The sequence below is a fragment of the Athene noctua genome, chromosome 14 (assembly GCF_965140245.1).
Source record: "Athene noctua chromosome 14, bAthNoc1.hap1.1, whole genome shotgun sequence".
NCBI classification, from domain to species: Eukaryota; Metazoa; Chordata; class Aves; order Strigiformes; family Strigidae; genus Athene; species Athene noctua.
Window position 1 is genome coordinate 4,657,739 of NC_134050.1, and position 22,689 is coordinate 4,680,427.

The 22,689-nt window shown below is 43.0% G+C and overlaps 1 protein-coding gene across 6 annotated transcripts in view; it reads left to right on the plus strand.

Moving 5' to 3' along the window:
• Positions 1-22,689, plus strand: part of MPPED2 (metallophosphoesterase domain containing 2) — a 240,608-nt gene that overhangs the window by 126,721 nt on the left and 91,198 nt on the right. For 4 of the 6 annotated variants that reach the window (XM_074917980.1, XM_074917978.1, XM_074917979.1 and 1 more), the window contains 2 exons: positions 4,814-4,976; positions 11,525-11,768. In XM_074917980.1, the coding sequence (XP_074774081.1) occupies positions 11,641-11,768 (128 nt within the window). In that variant the 5' untranslated portion in view covers positions 4,814-4,976; positions 11,525-11,640. Of the gene's footprint in view, positions 1-4,813; positions 4,977-6,205; positions 6,525-7,647; positions 7,749-11,524; positions 11,769-22,689 lie in introns of those variants that run through there. The other 2 variants (XM_074917981.1, XM_074917983.1) reach the window with 2 other exon arrangements.

A 22,689-nucleotide genomic window follows, 5' to 3' on the forward strand; every position in this document is an offset into this window, starting at 1 on the left:
AGCTATAACTAGGATTTGCATTGGCTACGGTGCTGTTCTTATTCTGCACATGGTTATGGGTAGACAGGCGACAGTGCCAGGGCCAAACATGGTATTCTATTGGAAGAGCTTGTGCCAAGATTTGGCCTTGAACAGTTTGGAGGAGACATGATGTCATTGTCTCCATAAAGTGAATTTGGACAGGAATGTTGTATTGTATTTTGTGCATGTGTTTCAAAAATAACAATTAAAATAATATCCTTTATGTTGCCTTAATTTTTACGTTTGCTCTCTGGTTTCACAGTCCTCACCCTGCAGTTCTCGTGTCCTAGTGGTATTTATGTTCCATTATTTTTCAAGCAGAGTTTGATGACACTGATTTAGCAGTTTCTCACAGTTAACTGCTTCGGTTTTCATCAGTTTATACTTCTAGTTATACTAGACACTTTGCTCATCAATTTCCATATGCCTTAAAGACATGTGGGGACCAGTTTGCCAACACTGAACTCAAATGCTAGACAGTAACTGGAATACAGGATTTTTTTCCGAGGATGTCTGAGACAAAGAATGTAGAATTTCCCAGTTCTTAGCAAGTGTTTTCAGCCTGGATGCATTAAAAATCTACACAGTAACTGCTATGGAATATTGATTGTAAAGTATCAAATCAATGGATAAAAATCAACATTAACCAGAGATTATACCGTAAGACCTTATCCATTTCTTTCCAGAAGCCTATATTACATTAGAGAGCACTGCATGTGAATTCAAGCTTTGCCCTTTCACCACAGCAGGGGAGGATTCATAAGCATCCTGAACTGTATTTCCTGTACAACAGTTTGATAATGATGATAGTTAACGCATAATAAAGATTTTGGCTTCAGGCTCTAGGTTTACATATACTTTACGATCACCAGTGTTACTGGGGACATTCAAAGTGACAAGACTCCTGAGAACGACTGTGAAAGTCTCTTCCTTTCTTTAGAGAGTCTTGTTCTTAACTTCATGATCAAATTGGAAAAATCTCCATGCTGGAACGCCTGACCCCTTTATGGCTTTCCATTACATTTATCCTACAGGTCCCTACAATTTTCTATAAAGGGACCACACTCTTGACTCAAAGGTAATTTGGAGTCCATAAACTAGAACTAGATGTAGATGTGCTGGAGACCATAGTTCTTAATGTCTGTCAAAAGTGTGAAGTTGATTATGCAGAAGTGAAGCTCTGTTTGTTTAGATGTAAAGAGTAACTGTCGACAGCAGTCATCATCATCAAATGAATTTGCTGTTAAATCTGTAGTCTCAAAAAAAAATCTTCAAGATAGCATAAGAGTAATATTCTCTCTTCTGCACCACCATGTAAATTGCTTTACTTGCCATGTGAGCTAAGATCTATTTCAGTTTTGCAATTTGCTTTCCATGTGGAATTTTGACTGATGTTGAGAATTTCATACATAACTTTCAATGCAAGAGGGACCTTCTCTCAGGAGTAGAGAGAAGACTTTTTCTCTGCCTGCAGGAGTTTCAGTTCATGGAGTTAGTCATCTGCAGAATGCACTCGATGTAATACAAACCCACTTCACTGAATCTTCTCTCTAAAGTCAGAGGACATGAGTAGAGGGAAAATGTAGACAGGAAGCTGTCTGATATCACTGTGACTTCTCAAAACTCATGGAGACACAGTTAGTTCATCTTACATCCAGGAACAGATATGTAGTGTGGGCAGAGTCTGCCACAGGATGAGATAATCTATGTGATGAAGAGGGAAGGGAGTTGTTGAGTAAGTTATAGGTCAAGGAGAAGAGAGGTTTATAATACTCTTTTCTGCAGTACTGCCTGTTTCCTGACAGACCTTCAAGTTTTGGAATTATTTGGTACAATGAGCTTTGAGTGCCTGAACTGCAGCTGAATGAAACTAAAGGTTTTCTCATGTGTTGGTTTTGACTCAATGCACTGTAGACCACGTAAGTGATAAAAAGATCACTTGAGGAAAAAGGCATCTACCTCCTTCTAAACAGGTAAATTGATATGCAATAAATAGGATGTTTGAACCCCACCTCACATTACTCCTGCAGTGTATGGGCCCATGTTTGTGAGAGGAAAAGTCAGATAAAAATACAAAAATTAGAAGCCAAGAGGCTTTTTTTTTTTTTTAAATTCAGTTTTTAAGATTTAATTAGCTGCTAGTTCCAGTTTCTGATTTTCTTAAGGGAAAGAAGCTCTAAGAACTAAAAATCCAGTTTGCATCTTCAAAATTGGAGTGCTGTTTTTTTTTCCTGTTTGTTTTTTCGTTTGTTCCTTATATCTAATAGGATGTTTTTCTGTTGTTTTCATGTTGTTGGCCAGCATGTACACCAAATGCTCTGTGGCTTATGGGCTACAAATGGAGGAAAAGAGCAATGGAGAACTTTAGTCAATCCAACTATATTCTGCGAATATGGAATATAGTATCTGCTCAGTAGGGCACGAAGCCTAAACTCATGCAGTTTTCTCCTGTTGTCTTCTGTTCCAGTTACTGAAGATTTTCTGCTTTATGAGGGGAACAAGCCTGTTAAGATACGGTTTTTGGTGGAATCACGGTGGTCTATGTTGAAATACGGCGAGACCAGTGACTCAGTGTAGATTGCTACCAGTGGTTGTCCACTGTATCAAACTCTACTTTCTTAAGATGTTAATGATCAAAATATGCATTGTCTAGTACTGTGCCAGCACACCCCAGTCTTTGCAGGCTGAAATTGAATTCCATCTGCAATACAGATGAGAACCCTTGATGCTCTGGTCTTAAAATGGCTAAAAATCCAGCAAGTACATGTATTAAAACAAACCAACAAACCCCCTCTGATACTGTGTCCAAACTAAAAGATAGTGTGAAACACTGGCCCCGTTTTTTCTGAAACTGTAGCATACCCAGTGCCGGTTTTAGTCCTGCACTGCAGACTGTGGCACTCTGTATTATGCCAGCATAAGCATTCCAGAGACCATGCTGTGGACTAGACTGGGAAAGTGATCTGCCTTAAAACCCTTTTTTGCCCCTTTTGGAGGGAGGCCTTTTTAAAAACTGAATTTGTTCTTCTTGTGTGGTTTGTATCCCTGAAGTATGGGAGCAGAAGTAAGTGGCAGAGGAGTGGGGCAGGTGTGGAAACACCCCTGAAGCAGCATTGTTGATCATTTTATACTGTGAGACATGGCCTTGTAATCAGGTCTTCCCTCCTTTGGTCAGACAGTGGAATATTCTTGAGCTTACTCCGAGAGCACTCTCGACAAGTAACATGCAGCAAATTGTGGAGCACAGTAATGCACCACATGACATACTATGTCCTGACGAGGTGGGATCTGTAGCAGGACAGTACTGTAACCACAGACCAATGTCATGGTAGACAGTTTGCAAGGTTTTTGTTGTTTGGTTGTTTTGTTTTGTTTTGGTTTTTTTAATTCCTTTGTGTGTAAAAGAGCACTCAAAAAATCCTATTATTTAAACAATGAGTTCTCAGACTTTAAATGATACTTTCTTGGTTTGCTTCACAGACACTTAGGGAAGATTTTTCCTAGAGTAAAGAGCAAATTGAGACAGATGTCCATGGTTCACTCTGGACTAGCCTATGTTTGTCTCAAAAATTGTTAGCTCTGCCTTGTGCTTGGCACAAACTGGAGATGCTGGTACCTATGAAGTGTATTAAAGGTGACATAATAGATTTTGAAGAATCTGTATGCTTTCCATGATACTGTAGTGTTTTATAATTTTTAACATGCATTTGTACATTTGATGATACTCACTGGGGGTTTGTAAAAGCGAGAAAACAATATCCAGCACAAACTCTGAACATGATTAAGGTTTAATGTGTGACATAGACTTTTAACATTATGAATAGGAAGTATTAAACAAAAGCTGCTTCTTCACTGTTTTGAATTTCACACAACTAGAAAAATCAGTCCTGTGACACTCACAGTAAACAGCTTGTTTACTTTTTAAGTTTTCAAATTTATTTCTGAGATCCTCTTATCAAGTGTGTATTAATAAATACACATTCCAGCCAAAGATGTTTTCTTTTCCTGTACTTACAGAGTCGCATTTTGATGCTGCTCTTGTAAATTAGAGAAGGCGACAAAATGCAACTCTTTTCCTCAGAAAACCCTTTATCAATTTAAGAAAAATATTTTTTCTTTCTTTTAGCAACTCCAAGGCCAGCACATCTAAAGTGGGTACATCTTTGGGAAGCATACTGTTCCTGGAGAAACAGAAAGTACTTTGTAAAAAGGAAGAGTTTTGTTATGTGCTCTTAACAGAAAATGTTTCAGAGTTTGTCAAGTCCTATATTAAAAACAGTGTTCCCGATGACTGTATTATGGCTTGGTGGTGTTGCTGAACTTTTAGTATTGTGAAAGGACGTGACTTTAAATCAGGTCCCACTCTGGATTCATACGAGCAAAATCCAAGTACCACTAGCTTTCAGGCCACGTCCCTTGCTTTATTTAAGGCCCAGTGGATTAGGTGGATGCTTATTTCAGTACTAGGTCACTGAGGCACTGGAGTAATGTCTGACTTATCCCTCACCATACAAGCTATCAGAGAGAAGGTCTTTGAGCTTTCTAACTCCCAGTCCAGTCACCTTACCCAGGCTTCTCCCTCTGTGCTAGAAGCTCATTTTTGTGGTGCTGGGGGCTCTAGATGTGTAATGACACAAGTCCAGGAAAAGTCTTTCTGCTGGAACGCCAAGAGAAGGGACACAGCAGGTTCAGGATCAAACCTGCTCCTCCTCCCCCTGCCCTTCCCCCATGTTTTTATATTTGAGCTGGCAGTGGTACCAATGAAGCTCTCCTGTTCCCTTTGTGTCCCCAGTTGCTCATCTCGCTCCCTGCCTTGTTCGAGCAGAAGCATTTGTGCAGTTCTGAAGTGGATTGGATGAGGAGACTGACCCACACCAAAACAGACTGCTGACTGGATCGTTTCCCGGGAGGGGTTCCCTGTTTAATCCAAGGGCTAGTGCAGGGACAGAAGTGGGGTAAGTGGGATGAATGCCGGATGGCTGATTTTACAGCTGTGCCAGAGTAAGGCAGCTAAAAATACTTGTGAAACTATGGCCTCAGACTCTGTTCCGGGCAAAGATTCCCTGGAAATGTTGCTTTGATTTGGTGAGGAGGACGACTCATCCTGTGGGCCGTTTTGTCTGAAACAGGAATTTTCCTTTGGGTGAGGGAAAATGACAACAGTAAAAAAAAAATCAGACCGAAAGGTCTAACATGAAATTTTGAAAACACTTATGCTGTTTAGTGGGTTTTTTTAGGTTGATTTTTCCTAATTTGCCATGCTTCTAAACAGGACATTCCATGCTAGTGGATTTCTGTCTGGCAGTACTGGGGACCCTTCTCATTGTTTTCAACAACAAAGAAAAACCTGCCTAGTTGCCATGCATATCTGAAGGTTAGTCAGAGTCAAAATTACTTACTTAAAATATGTAGGACACTACTTGCTCTTAGGGGCCTGTTAGGAGCTTTTCTTTTCTGTCAGCTCGATTATTCCAAATTACTTGGAATTTTTTCCTTTTCCTTTTCTTCTCCCCATTGTAAGTGTATGACTGTGGAAGTCCCCCTTTCCGTGTGCTGTCATGAAAGTAAAAGAACAAACACCTCAATCTTTACTTTGTTACTGTTGTGGCGGTTCACACAATTGCTGTGGATTTGGGAAAAAAAAAAAAAAAAAAAAAGACATCAGCAACCTTCCTGATTCTACCTCTCCATAGAAAAGCCCAGTTACCCTAAGACAATGTTCAGCCTCAAAGGCTAACCCTCCAGTAGTGTTCCTTTATGTTTTTCTGGTTGCAGAGGTTAGCTCATCTACAGAGGGAGCAGAGCACTGCGTTAATACCGAACGATGAGAGGTGGGGAAGATGTGAAAACCTGTTTCGAGGATTTTTTTTTTTTTTTCTCAAATTGTTATTGTTATTTATTTATTATTTATTTAGGCGGAGGAAGAGCCGAGCAGCGGTGCGTGGTGCCGGGCCGGCGGGGTACGAGGGCTACGAGGCGGCCGCGGCCTCCCGGGCGCTGCCCCGGCGGGGTCCCGGCGGGGTCCCGGCGCGGCCCTCCCCGCGGCCCCGGGGCCGGGGCGGCCCGCACCCCGCCCTGACCCCGGCCGGGCGGCGGAGCCCTCGCCCGGGCCGGCCTCTGCCGCCGGCTCGGCGGGGGGAGGCTGCGCCGCACTTGGGAAATGCAGCAGCGATTCCTCCCTCCCTCCCTGCCCGGGGGGGTGAAGTGCGAGGCAGCGGGAGGAGCTGTGTGTGCGTGTGTGTGTGTGCGAGCAGCGCTCCGCGGCCGCCGTGTTTCCTGGTGCCTGCTCCCTGACCCCAGTGGCAGTCCCGCTCACTGCACCGCGCCCGCCCTCGCCGCCGCCCCGGACCCGGCCCCGGACCCAGGCCCAGGCCGCCGGGCACCGCCGCGGGGTCGGGCGCAGGCTCTGCCCCGGCCGCGCCCCCGCAGCCCCATGGAGCGGCCCCGCTGCCCGCGCTGAAGGCATCCCCGACCCGCCCGCAGCGGCCGCCGGCGGAGGGAAGGTGAGCGGCCCCGGGTCGGTGCCTGCGAGCCGGGGACGGGGGGAGCCCGGCGGGGGGGCAGCGGCGCACAAAGCGGCGGGTTAGAGGTGCCGTGTCATGGGCGAGAGCGGGGCGGGGGGGGCGGGCAGGAGCTCCGGCGGCGGCGGCGGCGGGGCCAGCCTTCTGCAAACAATAATAAGGATAAAACTGGCCGCCGGCTCTCCCTGCCTCCCCCGGCGTGACCGCCCCGAGCCCGCTGGGTCGGGTCGGGCCGGTGCGGCGGCGGCGGCGGCGGCGCTTCCCCGCAGCCGAGGCGGCGTTTTCGGCGGCGCTGAGCCAGCCTGCCCTGCCCTCCTCCCCCAGGCCGTGCCCCCGCTGCCCTCCGCCGCCGCCCGGCTCCGGGGCCGGGGGGGCGGAGGCGGGGAGCGGGGCGGGGGGGTTGCAGCGCTGGCAGCGGCCCCGGGGGCGGGAGGCGGTGTGGCGGCGTGGCGGCTGCCGGTTCGGGGTCGGGGCGGGGGGCGCCGCGGCGGGGCCGGGAGGGTAGGCCGGGGAGCATTGTGCTGGCTGGGGCCAGCGGGCGGGCGGCAGCGCCGGGCAGGCGGCGGGGGACGGGGACGGGGCTCCCGGCGCGGAGGGACCCGGGGGGCTGGTGAGGGAGGGGACACACACACACACACACGCCGCAAAAGTACGGAGGGTAGCGCGGGTCGCTTTGCCGTTCCCTGGCGGAGTTTCCCTTTGGCCGGCGGGAGAACCCGCTCCGAAACCCCGATCCCGGAAACCTGGGGGGGGGTCGAGGTGCGGGGGACGGCGCGGGGGGCACTGCCGGAATAAAAACCAGCGGGTATCCCCCCCCCCCCCCCCGGCCCCGCCGCGCTCGCCCGCGGCTCGCTGTGGAGTTTATTGCATCCTCCCCCGAGCATCCTTCCACACCCCCCCCCCGCCAAAAAAAAAAAAAAAAAATCATTTCGGTTCTGTGGCGGCGGGGGGTGTGATGCGAACTTTGTGCGCCAAGGCACGTACCGCACAAAAACTGCCGAAATGCCCCTCGGTGGCGAGCCGGGGCCGGGGGGGCCGCGCCGGGCAGGGGGCGCGGGGCGGGGGCTGCGGCACACGCCGGGACGGGGCCGCGCCGGAGCCATTGGCCACCCGGAGCCATCAATCACCGGGGGGCGAGCCCGGCGCCCCGCGGGGCCACGGCCGGGGCGGCCCGGGAGCCGGCGGCGGGGCGCGGCGGGAGCCCAGGTACCGGTGGGCAGGGGGGGTCGCGGCCCGGCACCACCCCTCTCCCCCCCCTCCCCGCCCCCGGCGCCTCCGCCTCGGACTTGGTGGGCAGGCGGGAGCGCGGAGTTGGCCGCAAACTGCGGTGCGGCGTCGCGGGGGCTGGTGGGCAGTGGCGGAATAACCCCCGAGGCGCGGGGTGAGACCCCGGGGGTGCGGGGGGGGGGTGCGGCGGCAGGTGCCCGCGCTCCGGCCGGGGGCCTGGGGGGGTAACGTGTGGCTTTGCGGTGCCGGTGTCGGGATGGTGGATGTAGCGAGGGAGGGTGTTGACACGCGGTTAACCCTTTCCACCTTCCGCCTTCCCAAATTTTCTTTGACACCCCGAGACCAGCCCGGCGGCACGTTTGTGACATTCAGATGAGGAGGAAGGCGTAAATATTTTATTCGGGGGAAATGCGTTTTTCGCGTGCCTGTATGTGCGTGTACGTACGTAGAGCTTGTGTGTGTGGCTCTCCGTGAAAGACAGCGTCACGTTTTAAATTGACTTATCTGGGCATATTTTGTGATAGTTTTTCGACACGGCGGTAGCAGGCTGATTTAAAATTAGCTGCGCGTAAGTTTGTGTCAGCCCTTTTATGAGAAAGTGCGGGTTTATACCTGTAAAGCCGAGCAGACGTGTACAATGGCACAGCTCCGGGCTCGGTGCAGATCCACGCTGGGAAGGGTTTGTTGCTCCCAGGATAACAGCTCTATCTATCTGGGGAAACCCGACGTGCTAAACCCCTTCCTTTAGGTTTCTAATACAGTCATTCTTACTTAAAACTGCCCCATAAGGCGTGGAAGATACCGCACGTTGTTTTACTTGACAGATGTGAAAAATAATGCAACTTTTATTCTTTTGTACTCATCTCCTGTGTGTAATCTTCAAAGAGCGACTGCAGTTGGAGAAAGAAGAACGGCAGTGATTCAAAGTAGCCTTTTTTTTTTTTTTTTTTTTTAAATTTTGGGCCTAAAATAAATTTGTTTTTAAAGTTTTGAAGTGTTCAGCTCCTTTCTGGTATTTTTTTTCAGGCAAGTTCACAGTAAAGAAGGTAAATTAGATACTTCTGGTAGGTGAGCTGTACTACTCTATGGAGCACTAAATGGAAATTAGAGAATTGACACAGAAGTGAGCTTCAGATTTTACTTTTTTTCCGGTCTGGCATTTGTTGTTGAATTTAATTTTAAAAGGATGCTTTGTTCGGCTTTGTCTTAATTTAAGCATAGAGATTTATTCTTAAGATTAAAGGTTGGAACAATGGGAAGCAATTGCAGCTTATATACTTATAATCTTACTGAAAGTCAACTTTAAAGTATTTAATACAGCTATTCAAGTATCCGCTTATCATTTGTTTTATGCCAGTTAGTTGTAATTTCTTTCTGTAACGTGGATTGTTATAAGCCTTGTAAAAAATGCTTATTATCTTTATGTATAATTCACTCGCATGAACAAATTGGATTTTTTTTTCCATGAGTGAACTATAATATGAAATTTAATCTTCTGACCTTTCTTATGCTAGATTACTGAAAATAGCGTGATTTAGCTGTTCGGAAAGCCCAAGCATATTTTTGTTGTTGGTTTAACGTGTTGTTTCATATTGTAGCTTTTAATTGCGAAAAAATAACATTAGACATGTAATTTTCACACTACTTAATTTATGCAGACGCTAAAGTTCTTGCTGTGTAAAAGAAAAACTTAGGGTTTTTTTTTTCCTGGGAGCTTTGATGGCTACCATTCTTGTTAATGACAGTCATTTCTCTAACAGGAAGATGTTTTCATTTGTATTTACTTTTCAGTGCAGGGCAATTATGCTGCTCTGTGTTGCACACTCTTCGTAGTTTCTATCTCAAAAGAATTACAGTACTTGGAACAGGACTGCAATTTGAAGCAGGTGTTGTGTTTTACTGTTATGCAAAATAACACTAAAATATAATTGTAAGGGAAATTAAGGAAACAGCTGCAAACTTTGTATGGTAACCACTACATTATGATTCGTGAGCAGTTGTTGCACGCATCTTGCATCACGTCTAACACTGCGAAGATCTGATTTAGTAAAGCTCACCTTGTTGATTTTTACTCCTGAAACTATTGCACTTACTCTTACGAGGTGGTTAGTGCAAAGAGCAGACCATAACCTTAGTCATGGAGTTACACTGTCTCGCTAGTGTGACTCAGGTTTTAAATGGAAACTTTATAGTTTAGTCTCATCTTTTTTTTTTTTTTTTTTTTTCCTTCCTCCAATGCTGAAGAAGATGAAGGATAGAACCTAATTACTGGAATGAAGGTTGCAGAATGTCTTAACCCAACTAGCATATGGAAGCCCACATAGGCCTGAGGTTGTAAAATAGTAAAATAAATGGCCTATAGCAGGCCATCTGCCATTTGCAGGGCATTTTATCATGCTTCATGCCAAACTGGAAATTAGTCTTTGTATTAAAAATGTATTTTGAATACAAATCAAAGATTCCAAATGTTTAATGTTACACATGGCAAACATATTTCTGTCTGGGAGCTGAGAGAAATCCAGGAATATTGCACTGGAAAAATATTGCTTAGTTTGATACCCAGGGCTCAGGTCCCTCTCTTCTTCTCTTTCCTATCTCTTTGTCTTCCCAGTAAGCACTAGTTTACTTCTGTAAATCACACACCAGATACGACAAATCCACTATTGCGTGTAGCAACCGAAGGGGGGGAACCAACTGATGCAAAGTGTTATGATTTCATTTAAGTCCTTGCTTCTAGGATAGCGCGCCCCAGCTGAGCATCTGCCTCATAAACAGGGCTTTTAAAGTGTTGCTCATCTTGAAAGTATTCTTCCAACATCAGCTGATCAATTTTCACAAAGTCCTTCTGAAAGGAAGGCAGCTGAGATATCCTCAGTTTATTGATTGAAGAAATTAAAGCTTGGATTCTTGGATTCAGGGAACTCAGTGGAGATCAGGTTTGGGAAGTTTCTGGCTATTGGGCTTACACTTGTATTATAGAATGCTTCCAGTCTCAATGCAAAATGTTTCGGAGTACTTTGAAGAAGTGAAAGATAGGGGTGTATAGAGAGGGAAGAGCATATTTCTTTCATCTTACGCAGAAATATTTATGCATAAAATCGCACTTAAATCTGTCAGATAAATCATTACTGTCTGGTGATGAATCTGAACCAGTTTTATTGCTAGTGCAGTATAACATGGATATTTTGTTAAAGATTGTCTAGATACTGGCCTTTCTCTGGGCAGATGAGTATTTTCATTCAAAGGTATTTGGATGTACCTTTTGCTATGCAATTGTAAAATTTTCTGCTTTGCATTAACTTCTCTTAAGTCTCTCGGATGTAACTTACTTTGTAAAGCTAAAACAGGACCTTGAAAATGAGTATGTGTATTTGTGCAAAGCCATTTGTCCTTCAGGAAACTGGGTCCATTTGTTAATTTTCATGGCTGCAATTAGCACAAGATGTTATTTAAAGTAAAGAATAGTAAATGTGGAGTATTTAGCTGGAGCTTTCAACACAGGGTTTGTTTTTTTTTTCTGAAGATAAAGCCTTACTTCATTCATCCTTTGGATGTATGTAATGATGATGGAGTTAAATGATGAGGCAATTAAAAAAAAATGTCAATAGGAATGCTCAGAGTTGGGTGATGGGTACATTAAAAATATAGAAAAAGGTCTTTGAATGGAAACTGGGAGAAGATCGAGCAGTATGTCTGTGTATTTTCGCATCTCCTTTGAGTTTATAGCCATGTGTGCTGTCTTTCTCTCCTGGCAGAGGTGTGCGGAGTTGATGAGGAGCTGCTGGGAGTCGGGAGCAGCCTGGAACACCATGCCCTACCCCTCTCCTGGCCTTGGGAAGTTGTGAGCTGCTCATGTCCATAAGGAGGAAGGATGGCTCATGGAATTCCTTCACAAGGCAAAGTTACCATAACGGTGGATGAATACAGCTCCAACCCAACGCAGGCGTTTACACACTACAACATTAATCAGAGCAGGTTCCAGCCTCCGCATGTGCATATGTGAGTATTCCTGCCGTTGCCTCTGCGTGTGTCTGCGTGTGAGCCTGCCTGTGCACCGCGACGGGGAACGCTGCTGGAGGAGTGGGTTGAAAACTGGAAAAATTGGTTAGTCACGTTAGCTAACGGGCAAAACGGTTATTAGATTTCTGAGATGGCAGTGTTTGAGATAACCCTGGCTGCCAGAGGGGCAGTGCCACCGACTTTGTGAAACTTGCCCCAGCGCTGAGGACCAGGGTACACGTTCTGAAACTCACTTTGCTGATCTCACTTTAACTCGCCTGAGGGACCCATTGCTTTAAAATTTAAGCTCCCTTCCCCCAGTCCTTACACTCAGCTGCGAAATAGGCCTAATTGGGACTAATTGTCCCCCCTGATCAGTGAATCCTTTGTCCTCCTGGTTGCGAGTGGAACGTGTGCCGCATGCTGCATTCCACTCGCAACCCGCAGCACAAAGGAGTCGGGGGCTGCCCAGTAGTTCCTCGCAAGAAATACAAATACGGCGTTAAAATAACGTCCCTGGCCCGAACTTAAACCAAGGAAAGCATGGAAAGTGGGGAGCTGAAGGCTTCTGACCTCACCTTGTTATTCCTGCACATTGTCTGACCCGCAGGATCAGTCTGCTGCACAGTGCCTGGGCACAATGGTTTGTGTTAAGAGCTAAGTACCAGTTTTAACTCTGAATTTCCTTCCCATTGTTTACTTAGGTTTGATCTTTATCGGTTATTTCTGTGAAGGTTCTTTTTCTTTTAACATTAATAGACTAAAAAGCACATGAAACTAAAACAAAGAGGACATCTTTTGACCTCCTGCGTGCCATTGTTAGTCAGGATTTTGAACAAAGTCACACTATTGAATTTGATAAGGATTTTGCATAATAAGGGGGAGAAAAGTTGCATGGTACTTCATTGCATTTTTGTTATGTAGAAGCCTGCCGGAAGAGTCACAATGTAGGAGTTCAGCACCTTCTAATAGGATTTCATGTGGTTACAATCTTCCTAAAGTTGCCTTTAGGAAGGATGCCGAAGAGTGTCTGTCGAGTGTCTGTCCTGGATGCGACTTTTCAAGGTGGAAAGTTTTCATTGATTACATTTGATTTATTACTACAACGACGATGTGTCTCTTCTTTTAGAAATATTTCCATTTCTTGATTCATTTTTTCAGACCTTTCATCAGCAAAGGCCTCTTGCACATTTTGCCCTCCAGACTGCACTTTTGACTGACATTAAGTACAAATTCTATGTAGAGGATGAATTCAGAACAAACAAAAGAAATGTAGAAAGCAGTTTGAAAGAGCCCCTTCTTATTGAAATTGATTTCAGTGGGAACTGGTTTGAGGACTGACTAAGTGTGATGGTCAACACTGTAAATATTGCTCATGTTTTGTTTCACAAACTCACAAGCATTTATACAGCCACTTCTCTAATAATTTGTTTGTCTCTGAAATGGTATTGACTTGACATATGTCTTAAGATACCTTACTTGTTTGGAGAAACTGTCTAATTGAAATAAATACTGAAACTATAAAGTACAATATAGTGACAGTGTTTTGAAGGATTTTTAACTGAAATACTGCATCTTTCTTAAAATCAGTAATTTGGTTTTTCAAGGAAAGGTGTGGCATACTAAAAGGGGTATCAAAATTTAGGAAAATTGGAAGGGGATTAGTCTCAGGTTTACAATGGAAGCAAAGAAAGCAATGTTTCAGTGCAGGAGGTGAGTTCAGGTGTAGATCTGGATTAGCAAGTGATGGGTTTTAGAAGAGCTGCTGAGGAAAAAAATTGACAGGATCCTACCAGGTGTCTGGAGTTGTGGGTAGAGGAAATGAGGGAGGTGAAGATATGGCTATGGCTGTGGGTTTGTGTGATGGTAAGAACAATAGTTATTTCTGGGGAGGAGAGGCTAGATTGTGTGGTGGCTTCAGAAGGGATCCTTATTTGTCTTCCCAGTGTTTTGTCATGGGAGTGTTGTGCATATTTCTGAAAGGGGATGTCACCCGAGAGATTGGTAAAAGCAGTATTAACAAAGAAATCACGATCTTTTTACCCTGCTGTATCTTCACTAGTGCCACGTTGCTGCAGCTGCTGACGTTGTTTGATTTGACTTGGTTTTACAGTCTGCTTTTTTGGTTTTCTATCTTAAAAGTAATGCATACATATTTTTTTTTTTTTTAAAGGGAGTTTGAGGAGGTTTTGTTCTTCTCTAGTAAAAAAAAAAATAAATTAAAAAAATCATGGGATAATAAGAAAGCAACATGGGAGCTGAGCGTTACGACATGTATGTGAATGGCAGGGCAATATATTGTTACAGGGCCCTGATGCATACCATAACTCTGAGGCTGGATGCAGTTTAAGGACAGTGTTCTTTCCTAAAGAAAATGATTTTTTTAAAAAAGTAATTTCTTCGTGGATATGCATCTTCATGTGCAAAGGTGAGAACTGGATTCTTGGTGTATCCTGAGCCATTTCTGGCTCTAGTATCCTTTGGGCCCAACTCCTCACCTCACACAGAGTAAATGGAGAGTCTGTGGGATATCGCCAGCATAAACCTGGTAATTAAGGAACTGCTGGCGTTACCCTGCCTGCTCCGTGGGACACGTGGCCTGCGCTTGTTCTCCTGCTTTCATTTTGGGCCTTTCACACTACAGCGTCATGTAGTTTGATCAGCGGGGATACCGTTCTCTTTTGTCATCTTTATATGTATTTTTACACCAGCACTTCATAGTGAATCCATTTAAGCGTACTATTGGGTAAATAACTGTATTAAAGCTCCCTTTGCTTGGGCTGGCTGTGACAGCAGTTTTGTCAGTTACTTAAGCTCTGGTATAGTATGACTTTTGAATCAGTTTGTCCAGTCTTTGTGTTTTATTTCTCTACTAATTAATGTTTGAATAGGTGTTCTAAAGACAATTTTTACTGTATGATTGTTTTGGATAAAGGGATATCGTGTTATATATCTTGTCATCTTGAAGGAATGCTCCCACCCACAGGTTTCACTTATTTTCTGATGTTATGTTTGTATTTGAATGCTTTGTACAAGTCATGCTTACTTTCAGGTAGTTTTAATTAACTGCGTCACCTTAGTTCCCTGCTTTAAAGGGCAGCTACAAAATAATAACAATTATAATGTGCCTGCCTTTGCTCCTTGATGATTATTACTCTTCTGAAAATCTTCGTACTTCACCATTTTTTGTCAGGAATTGTCACTTCAAAGAGGCAAAGGCTTCTTGCTTTTTTGGTGTAGTGCTGCCAAGTATTGTAAGGTTTTGTGTTTTGTTTTTTTTTTTTTTTTTTAAAAAAAAAGAGCTTGTAAGTCCATTTAGACCCTTGAGATATTCTGTATGAGGCTACTGTCAGTGGTGCTAACAATACCAGTGAGCAGCAGTGGGATGTAGGATGGGAACATGCAGGAGAAGATGGCAGCCTGGGGCAGGTGTGCTTTAAGCTGCAGAAGGCTTCATCCTCTGAAACTGCAGCCTCAAAGTAGAGAAGATAGAGAAAATTTCTACTATTGTAAGCAAAAAATAAAAATTATGAAACCTAGAAACCTAGAAGGTAATTGAATTCATCAGGAATATTTGTCATTTGCTTAGGGTGTTCTCTGTTTTTTTGTAAGACTTTTTTTTTTTTTCCTGTTAACTGCAGCTTTACAGCAACCAATACAGTGGGACTTTAAACCATTTTAATTTATCAGGAATTACTGAGACTCAATTTTGTGAAACCTTCCTGTCACACTGTTTGTTCCGTGAGTCCAATGGAAAGGACCTGAGAAGAAAATGGGACAAATCCAAATGGAAAATGTATTTATTTATGTTTTAACCAGAGGGAAAAATCTTCCTGTTTGCGTACAACACACCATTTACTTTCATGGGGGGAAAATGAAATAAACTTTCTGTATCTGTTGTGGAAAATGCCCATTTGGCAGGCCCAGAGCAGAAGTCTTCTAAATGAGTTTATACATACCTGGAGATACATTGAACAATCTGTAACTATATAATTTTACTGTCTTTTCTGTACGGGAGTAATTCCCCATGTGAATATTCTTGTTTTAAAACAAAGAGTATAAACAGCATTTTATATTAGTGGAACTATATATGTGTAGTTGAAGAACATATTTGAATATATGAGTGTGTGTAAATATGTATATATAATAATAATAGTAATATAAAAATATAACTGTATAATCATAGAAGAAAAAACTTTCAACTGTGATGAAGCTTTAAATTGTTAAGACCCAGAGATCTTATTAGAATACTAACCTTGAGAAATAGGATCTTGCCTTTTTTTTTTTCTTGGGGAAACTATCCTGCATTTAATGGGTTTTATAAACTCCCACTGAGATTAGTGGGAAATCATGCATTTGATTTGTAATATTCTTAACTTTTGTGTCATACAAGGTGTGTGGTATTTAGGGGGAGGGGGAAAGAGTTGGCATTAGTAGAATATGGACTCATTTGACATTTACAGAATAGTGGAGTTCATACTTGTAAAAATACTGGTTGAGAGACTGCAGTTTCAGTCTTAAGCTAGTTAGCTACACCTGGTGTGACTGGGTGGGCTATTTCAGTTGATACTGATGTGATAGAGGATCATGGTTTTGGTGGAAATTGTTGGTCTGTCCATGAATAACACTTCTTATAAAAGCATCCGTAGCTCATGACCACCTAAATTCATTGTTACTACTTATTTTTCTAAAGAAATTGGAAAAAAACCCCAGTACTACCTCAATCAATCAAGTTACATTTAAGCTCAGATTGTGAAAACATGAGTACATTGAATGAGTGTAGTTAAAACTTGAGCCTTACTTTTGGACACGGGACTTTCACTGGGGTCATGGTTCACAGTCCGCTTACTTTGTGTAGTTCTAGTCTCCTTTCCCTCGCTGGTCCCTCAGTGGCATGGGTGGCTACTGAAATGCAGCAGTTTACAAGCTGGTACGTTAAGTAAAACAAACGTGTTTTTCTTAAGCCAACAACAGCGGCCCTTCAACAGCTGCCCGGAGCAGCTGGGCTCTCCCTGCAGCGGCGTGGGGATTCCAGCAGAAAGGTCAGGAGGACGACAGCTGTAGGTGAGGATCCTTACAGCTGTCCCAAAATAAATAGTCCCCACTCAAGAAGAGGGCCATTAACTGATTGTATTTTCTGATTCTTCTGCCATAGAACAATGGAAGCCGAGTTGCAAAGATGCTAATTTTAATTGTCATTAAGAAAACTCTTCTACTGGAGCATGTGCGGGTCTGTGTGAGTTAAGATCTCTACTGATCTTAATGATTTTATGTTATTTACAATTATTTTGCAAAAATTCAAGCATTACATAAGCTCTAAACTTAAATTTAACATGCAAAATGACTTTTTCATGTGTGGATACACTTACATTTTAAAGCCTTTTGAGATATATGTTGGAAGCGAAGTGTTCATACACTGGTGATACAAGGCTCAGGGACTGCAGTTTTGTAATTAAAACTCAAATTTAGGCCCCTTGTATTGTGTTTATGCAGTGTAGTCGTAATATGCTAAACTTTATTGAAAAATTAAGTTTCTGACCTTTCATTTTGTTGTTGTAAAAAGGAGTAATAGCAAACTACCTTTAAAAAAATATTCTGACAAACCTGGAAGGCTGAGGCTGTAAAAGTGCCAATATTACTATTATAAATGTAGGACAAATTTAAAATAATTTTTGTCACCATCACACTATTAGTTACTATATTTCCACATTGCCCTGTCCTAAGATGGAAGGCAGATCTGGTTTAAATTGGTGATAAAATCCTTTTACCTCTAGTGCTAGTGGGAACAGGCTGCCAGAGCAGTCTCCATACCTATCAAAACCAGCCAGTCCCTCAGTGTGAGGTATTCACCTTGTGCAATTCCCACTGGTAGTCTGACTGTAAAAGTGCCTGTAGTTGCTTGCAGGGCTGGAAGGAGGGAAGTTCTTGATACACAGATTTCAGTGCTGAACCTGCCGCTCCCAGGCTGCTCGCTCCTGCTCCTGTGCCACACGCTTTGCCACCTTCCCAGGAGTGTTGGCAGTCTTGGGGAGGCAGCTGTATAGATCATACAGCTAAAATAGTCTAAATTAAAATGTCCACTCAGTGGTGGCTTTTCTTTTTTCCCTCCTAATTCTAGTTATCTCTTTCTCGGTGTAGCCTCACCAGTAGTGGGTTATGGGGGTGACCAGCACAGATGGGAGGGCGGCAAGCTTACTGATCAGCCAGCAGGCAAGGATGGGAGGAGGGGGACATTTCTTCACTTCTTCTTTGACAAAATCACGCTGCTAAAACAACACCTTGTAGAATCAGTCTGACTCCTGTAGTTAAAATAGGAGTTAAAACCCTTAGAGGGAGAAAGGAAGAAAATTGGTTTTTATGCACATGTATGTTAATGTTCTTTTATGTTGCATTATTCCTGCAAAGAAGCCTTCAGGTAACAAGTACTTTAATTGTAAGGCCTGTTTCAGTAACTGAGCACTATAAATGGAAATTTTCATTACATGATCTGGTTCTACATTACCTATGTAGTGGTCAGTCATACCGAGTGACAGCTGACTTAAGGTTTCATGTCTATGTACAATATAGAGTGTGTTCTTATCTTACGGGAGGTGTGTGATGGGATCTTCCCAGGACTGCTTGCTGCAGCAGTGGTCCCTACCGCAGTACCTTGTGCCGGTGGGACATTGCTCGCCGAGGGGGGTTCTTTGCTGTGCAGTAGCCAGGCAAAAAAGGTGGATGTACATTACAATCAGGAGCTTGTACTGTCACTGGAAGCTTATAATTTCTTTTTTTTTTTTTTTTTTAATATCAGGGTAGTAGGGATATGGTTGTAGAAGCAGTAGCTTCTTGCTTTTGTTTAATGCTTGAAGGGTGAGAGGGCAATCTATCCTGTGAAACAACTTCTAGAGCATAGATTTTCAAACAGGGAGTTAATACTTTACAAAATTTGCAGGCCCCACGCTGGGAATCTCGTCATAGAGTTTTTGGCTAATCTTTTTTCCTTGTGGTAGGATGAGGCTGGTCCTCCCTGCCAGCAGTGATGAGAGCATGTGTTTCCTATGTCAGACAGCTATTCCAAGCCCAAGGAAAGTGCTGCACCTACCTAGCACACATCTTGTTATTTTATTTTACAAATCCTTGTTTGACTACCTTGTTGGATAAATAAGCAAAAGGGAAGCCCTGTAAACAGTGTGGATTTAGAGGTCTGTGTTAAATTACTGTGTGCAATTTATGTTTGATGTGAGACTATTTCAGAAGTGCTGAAGTGTTGGTGACGAACATCAATTTTGTACTGAATGTTGCATGGTAAGTTTCTGAGTTTACATTTCCAATCTTGAGCTACCAGAGGTGGCTTAATTTGAGTCAGTTGGCTAGTGTGGGTATCAGTGGCAGAATTTCAAAATGGAGGGCTAGCATGTTGTCTTCCCAAAAGAGGAAGTTTTGGTTTGAATTCTGTAAAATGTTGTGGCATAACGAGAAAAAAACCGTGCTTATGCACAGTAGAAATACAGTGAGGCAGGGAGATTTCTTTAAAACATGCATCTCTTACAGCAAGCTCTAAAGTCACTTTTGAAAATCCATTGAAGTTTGACATAGGGGTTGGTTACTTGTGTTGCTCTGAGCGGTGAGTGCTAGCAGAAAAAGTGGAGTGCAAGTGGGGGTCAGGAGGTCCCCTCGGTTTTGCATGGCAAAATCATTCACCTTTTAATTCATGCCAGGTTTTTCCAAGTCCCTAGGGAGGATTCCAACAAGTTGTGAGTTTTGGTCCTTGAAGTAATGGCTTCTTGTTTCCAGTGGTTTGACTCACACTTGGCATATGCAGTTGTTGTTCATGGACTTCATTGTGATTGTTTCTGCTTGCAGAAGGCCTGATACTGCCTTTCTGGTCTTTTTCTGTGATGTGTACTTGCAGAGCAGTGTAAAATAGAGGAAGGAGGTCAGCATGTCTGCATATTTCATAGAGTATTTCAGAAGGTATAAAGAACTTGTTCGATGGGATTTGAAAATTCAGGTCTTGCCCGTTTACTCTTGGTTTTGATGTGGGCCATTAAGATTGCAGTTTTTAGGTCTTACATTGCAGAGGGCAAGTTTGTGATACTGTGTGGTGGTTTTTATTACAAGGAAGCTGTGGCCAAAATGTATGTGTTTAAAATACAGAAGTCAAAGCAATTCAGTCCTAGTAGTGTGACTAGAGTTAATTTATGATTTTTATTTTGTTGTCGTCTTCAAACAAAAAGAGAGCGTATGATAATCTTGTACCCAGTAGCATGTACAATAGCCAGTAACGTGCCTGGAGCAGTACCAAGTGTTAGAGCAGAAAATTGCAAGTCTGGATTACAAACCATAAACTTTAGGTACCTGGAGTTGCAGTCATTTTATTTATCTCCTGAAGACTTGACCATAAAGCTTGGTCTTAACCTCCATAAACCTGGAGATTTCTCCTGGCACATCAACTGTACGTATCCTGCAGGATCTGCTGCGTGAAGGTTGGCTGAAACAAAATGCTGGTGGATGAGCATCGGTGTTCCACGCTGCTGCTGAATCTTTCAGGGCGAGGGCAGAGAGGATGGCTAGAGAGCAAGTCAACCTGTAATCCCCAACTACAGTTGTCTTTTTCATAACTGATGGATCAAGCCCATGTTATTTCTTCCTGTTATCTTGTAGATCAAAATGCTGTCAAGAGTTCACCTGTGTACTCTCCCCTGACAGGGAAATGCTTGGTCCTATTTTTATATGCCCTATTTTATAATGGGCATATTTTCTGAATTTAGATCATTATGTTGAGGGGAGAGACAAATAAGAAAATGCCCACTCTCTCCTGTTTTTACCAAAAGATTATTTAAATGATTGTGCTGGTTTTGACACAGGTTTGTGGAGTTCATATTCACAGCCCCTCTCTTCCTTGCATGCTGCTTGACGTTAGGGCTACAGAGATTCCACTGGATGTTGACAAGGAAAAAACAGTACTGGAGGCTTCCTTGCAGCAGAGTCCCCACTTACTGTACTGGGCATTAACTTATATCCAGCACATTAGACTTAAAAGCACACAGCCATTAAGTGTAGCACTCCCTTCCCAGGAGGGCAGCAGATGGAGAGAGAATGGGGGAGGGAAGGAGAAAGCAGTATGATAGAGGGACTTTATCTGATGTATTTGTAAGCCAGGAAACTTGCTATTTACCACGTTTACAATTTCTCTGGTATAAGGAATTGAGTGTAGTGACTGGGAGCATCAGGGTCAGCACATTACTCCTAAATGTTTAGCTATTGTATCAGTTTATGGGAAGGAAAAGGTGCTAGTCCAGTATATCTACCCTCATGCTCCTTTTATATAAGGAGCACAAAGAAAAAAAGTCATTACTTTTTAATTACTGTAGGCTTCTTTGTTTCTTAAAGCACATTCATTTTTGGCCAGCAGTGAGAATCACCAAAAGGTTTTCTTTCCTGTGAATGGTGAAGTAGCAGTTTTGAGGAAAATAATTGTTCAGAATTAAAATTTCATGCAGTCCAGCATATTTAATAAATAGAAGCCTTATCCTATACTTGTTAAACACAGTGATTAGTGACACTCTTACTGCTTCCAGTGGGACAGGACCAGTCACTTAGAGATGGCAGATTAAGTGGCTCCCTCAATTTTAAGCTATGAGTCTTGCTGGGGCTGCTTTTCTCTGGTTGTTAACAATGTACATATAAGATTATGGTAATTACAGATATAAAAGAAGAGGGAAATGTCATCTTTTTGGTTTGTTCATTTTGTAAACTTAAGTCAGACAGTCATTCACTTTTCCTCCTGGTAGAAAGGAGTGAATAAATTAAAACTACATAAATACATAATTCTACTTTACACCTGAGTTCTATATATTTTTTTAATCTTTGAAATTACTTGCAAGTTTTTAAAATAAATTGTTTTCATTTTGTTTATATCTCTCTTGACATTAGTTTGATTTTCCATCATCGTGTTTGTTAAACAGCGATGTGTGCAGCTTTGAAAGGAAGGCATGTTTAAAAGAGGAACAAATTTTGTTCTGCTATCATTATTATTCTATACCTTGAAAGTTTCCACTTAGGGAACCCTCTCTGGGTTACTGGAGGAGAGTTATGGCTCATATTACAACTTCTTAGATCTTTTGGAGTGTATTTTGTTTGCACAAATTTCTTAAGACAGTTTTTCTGCTAGAAATGTTGTCAGTATAATGAGGCTGCACGGATCAAATACTGTAATATAAGTTTCGGACACCCTCTGAGAATTAAAATGATGATGATAATCCTCTCGGGGTGGTATAATTTTTTTTCTTTTTTTTTTCTTGCACGGTGACCTTTGGTGGTGTTCTGCACGGCTACTTTGCATTGCAGCTTTGTGAGAGTGCCGCTGTGTTAATGGAAGGATCACACATACTGTTCCTCTCGGAACCTGATAGATCATCTTGGCAACAAAATGAAGACCTTTAACTCTTGGAGTTTTCATCATTTGTTGTTAGTTGTCTATGCCTTCAAGAAAACAGGTAGTTTTTAAAATGTAAGTAAGTAGAGTAGATCCTCCGTTTTCTCTGAGCCAGAGAAGAAAGGAAATCTCTGGTACTGGTTTCAAGGAATTTAAATGGTCTGTGTTTAGGGGGATTTTTGGTTTTAGGCTCATTCATTTTAAATGTCATTAATACAGAGTATATTTTCCCGAAAAGAATCCTTGTGTTCAGTCTAGATTGTCAAGAGTAGTATTAATTTTAGTTGAAAATTAACTTAGGATCACTTGGCTTCCTTGATAGTCTGTTCATGTCATCGTTTAATACTGTGATATGCAAGAGTCATTGTTTTCAGTCAGTATTTCTCTTAGAAGGTTTTTAAGACATCATTCTACAGCATGAGAAAGACCTTTTATGAATTTTATTCAGTGCAGAGTTAAAAGGTGTAAACTAAAACAGTCAGGAAGTTGGTAGAGTGTGGT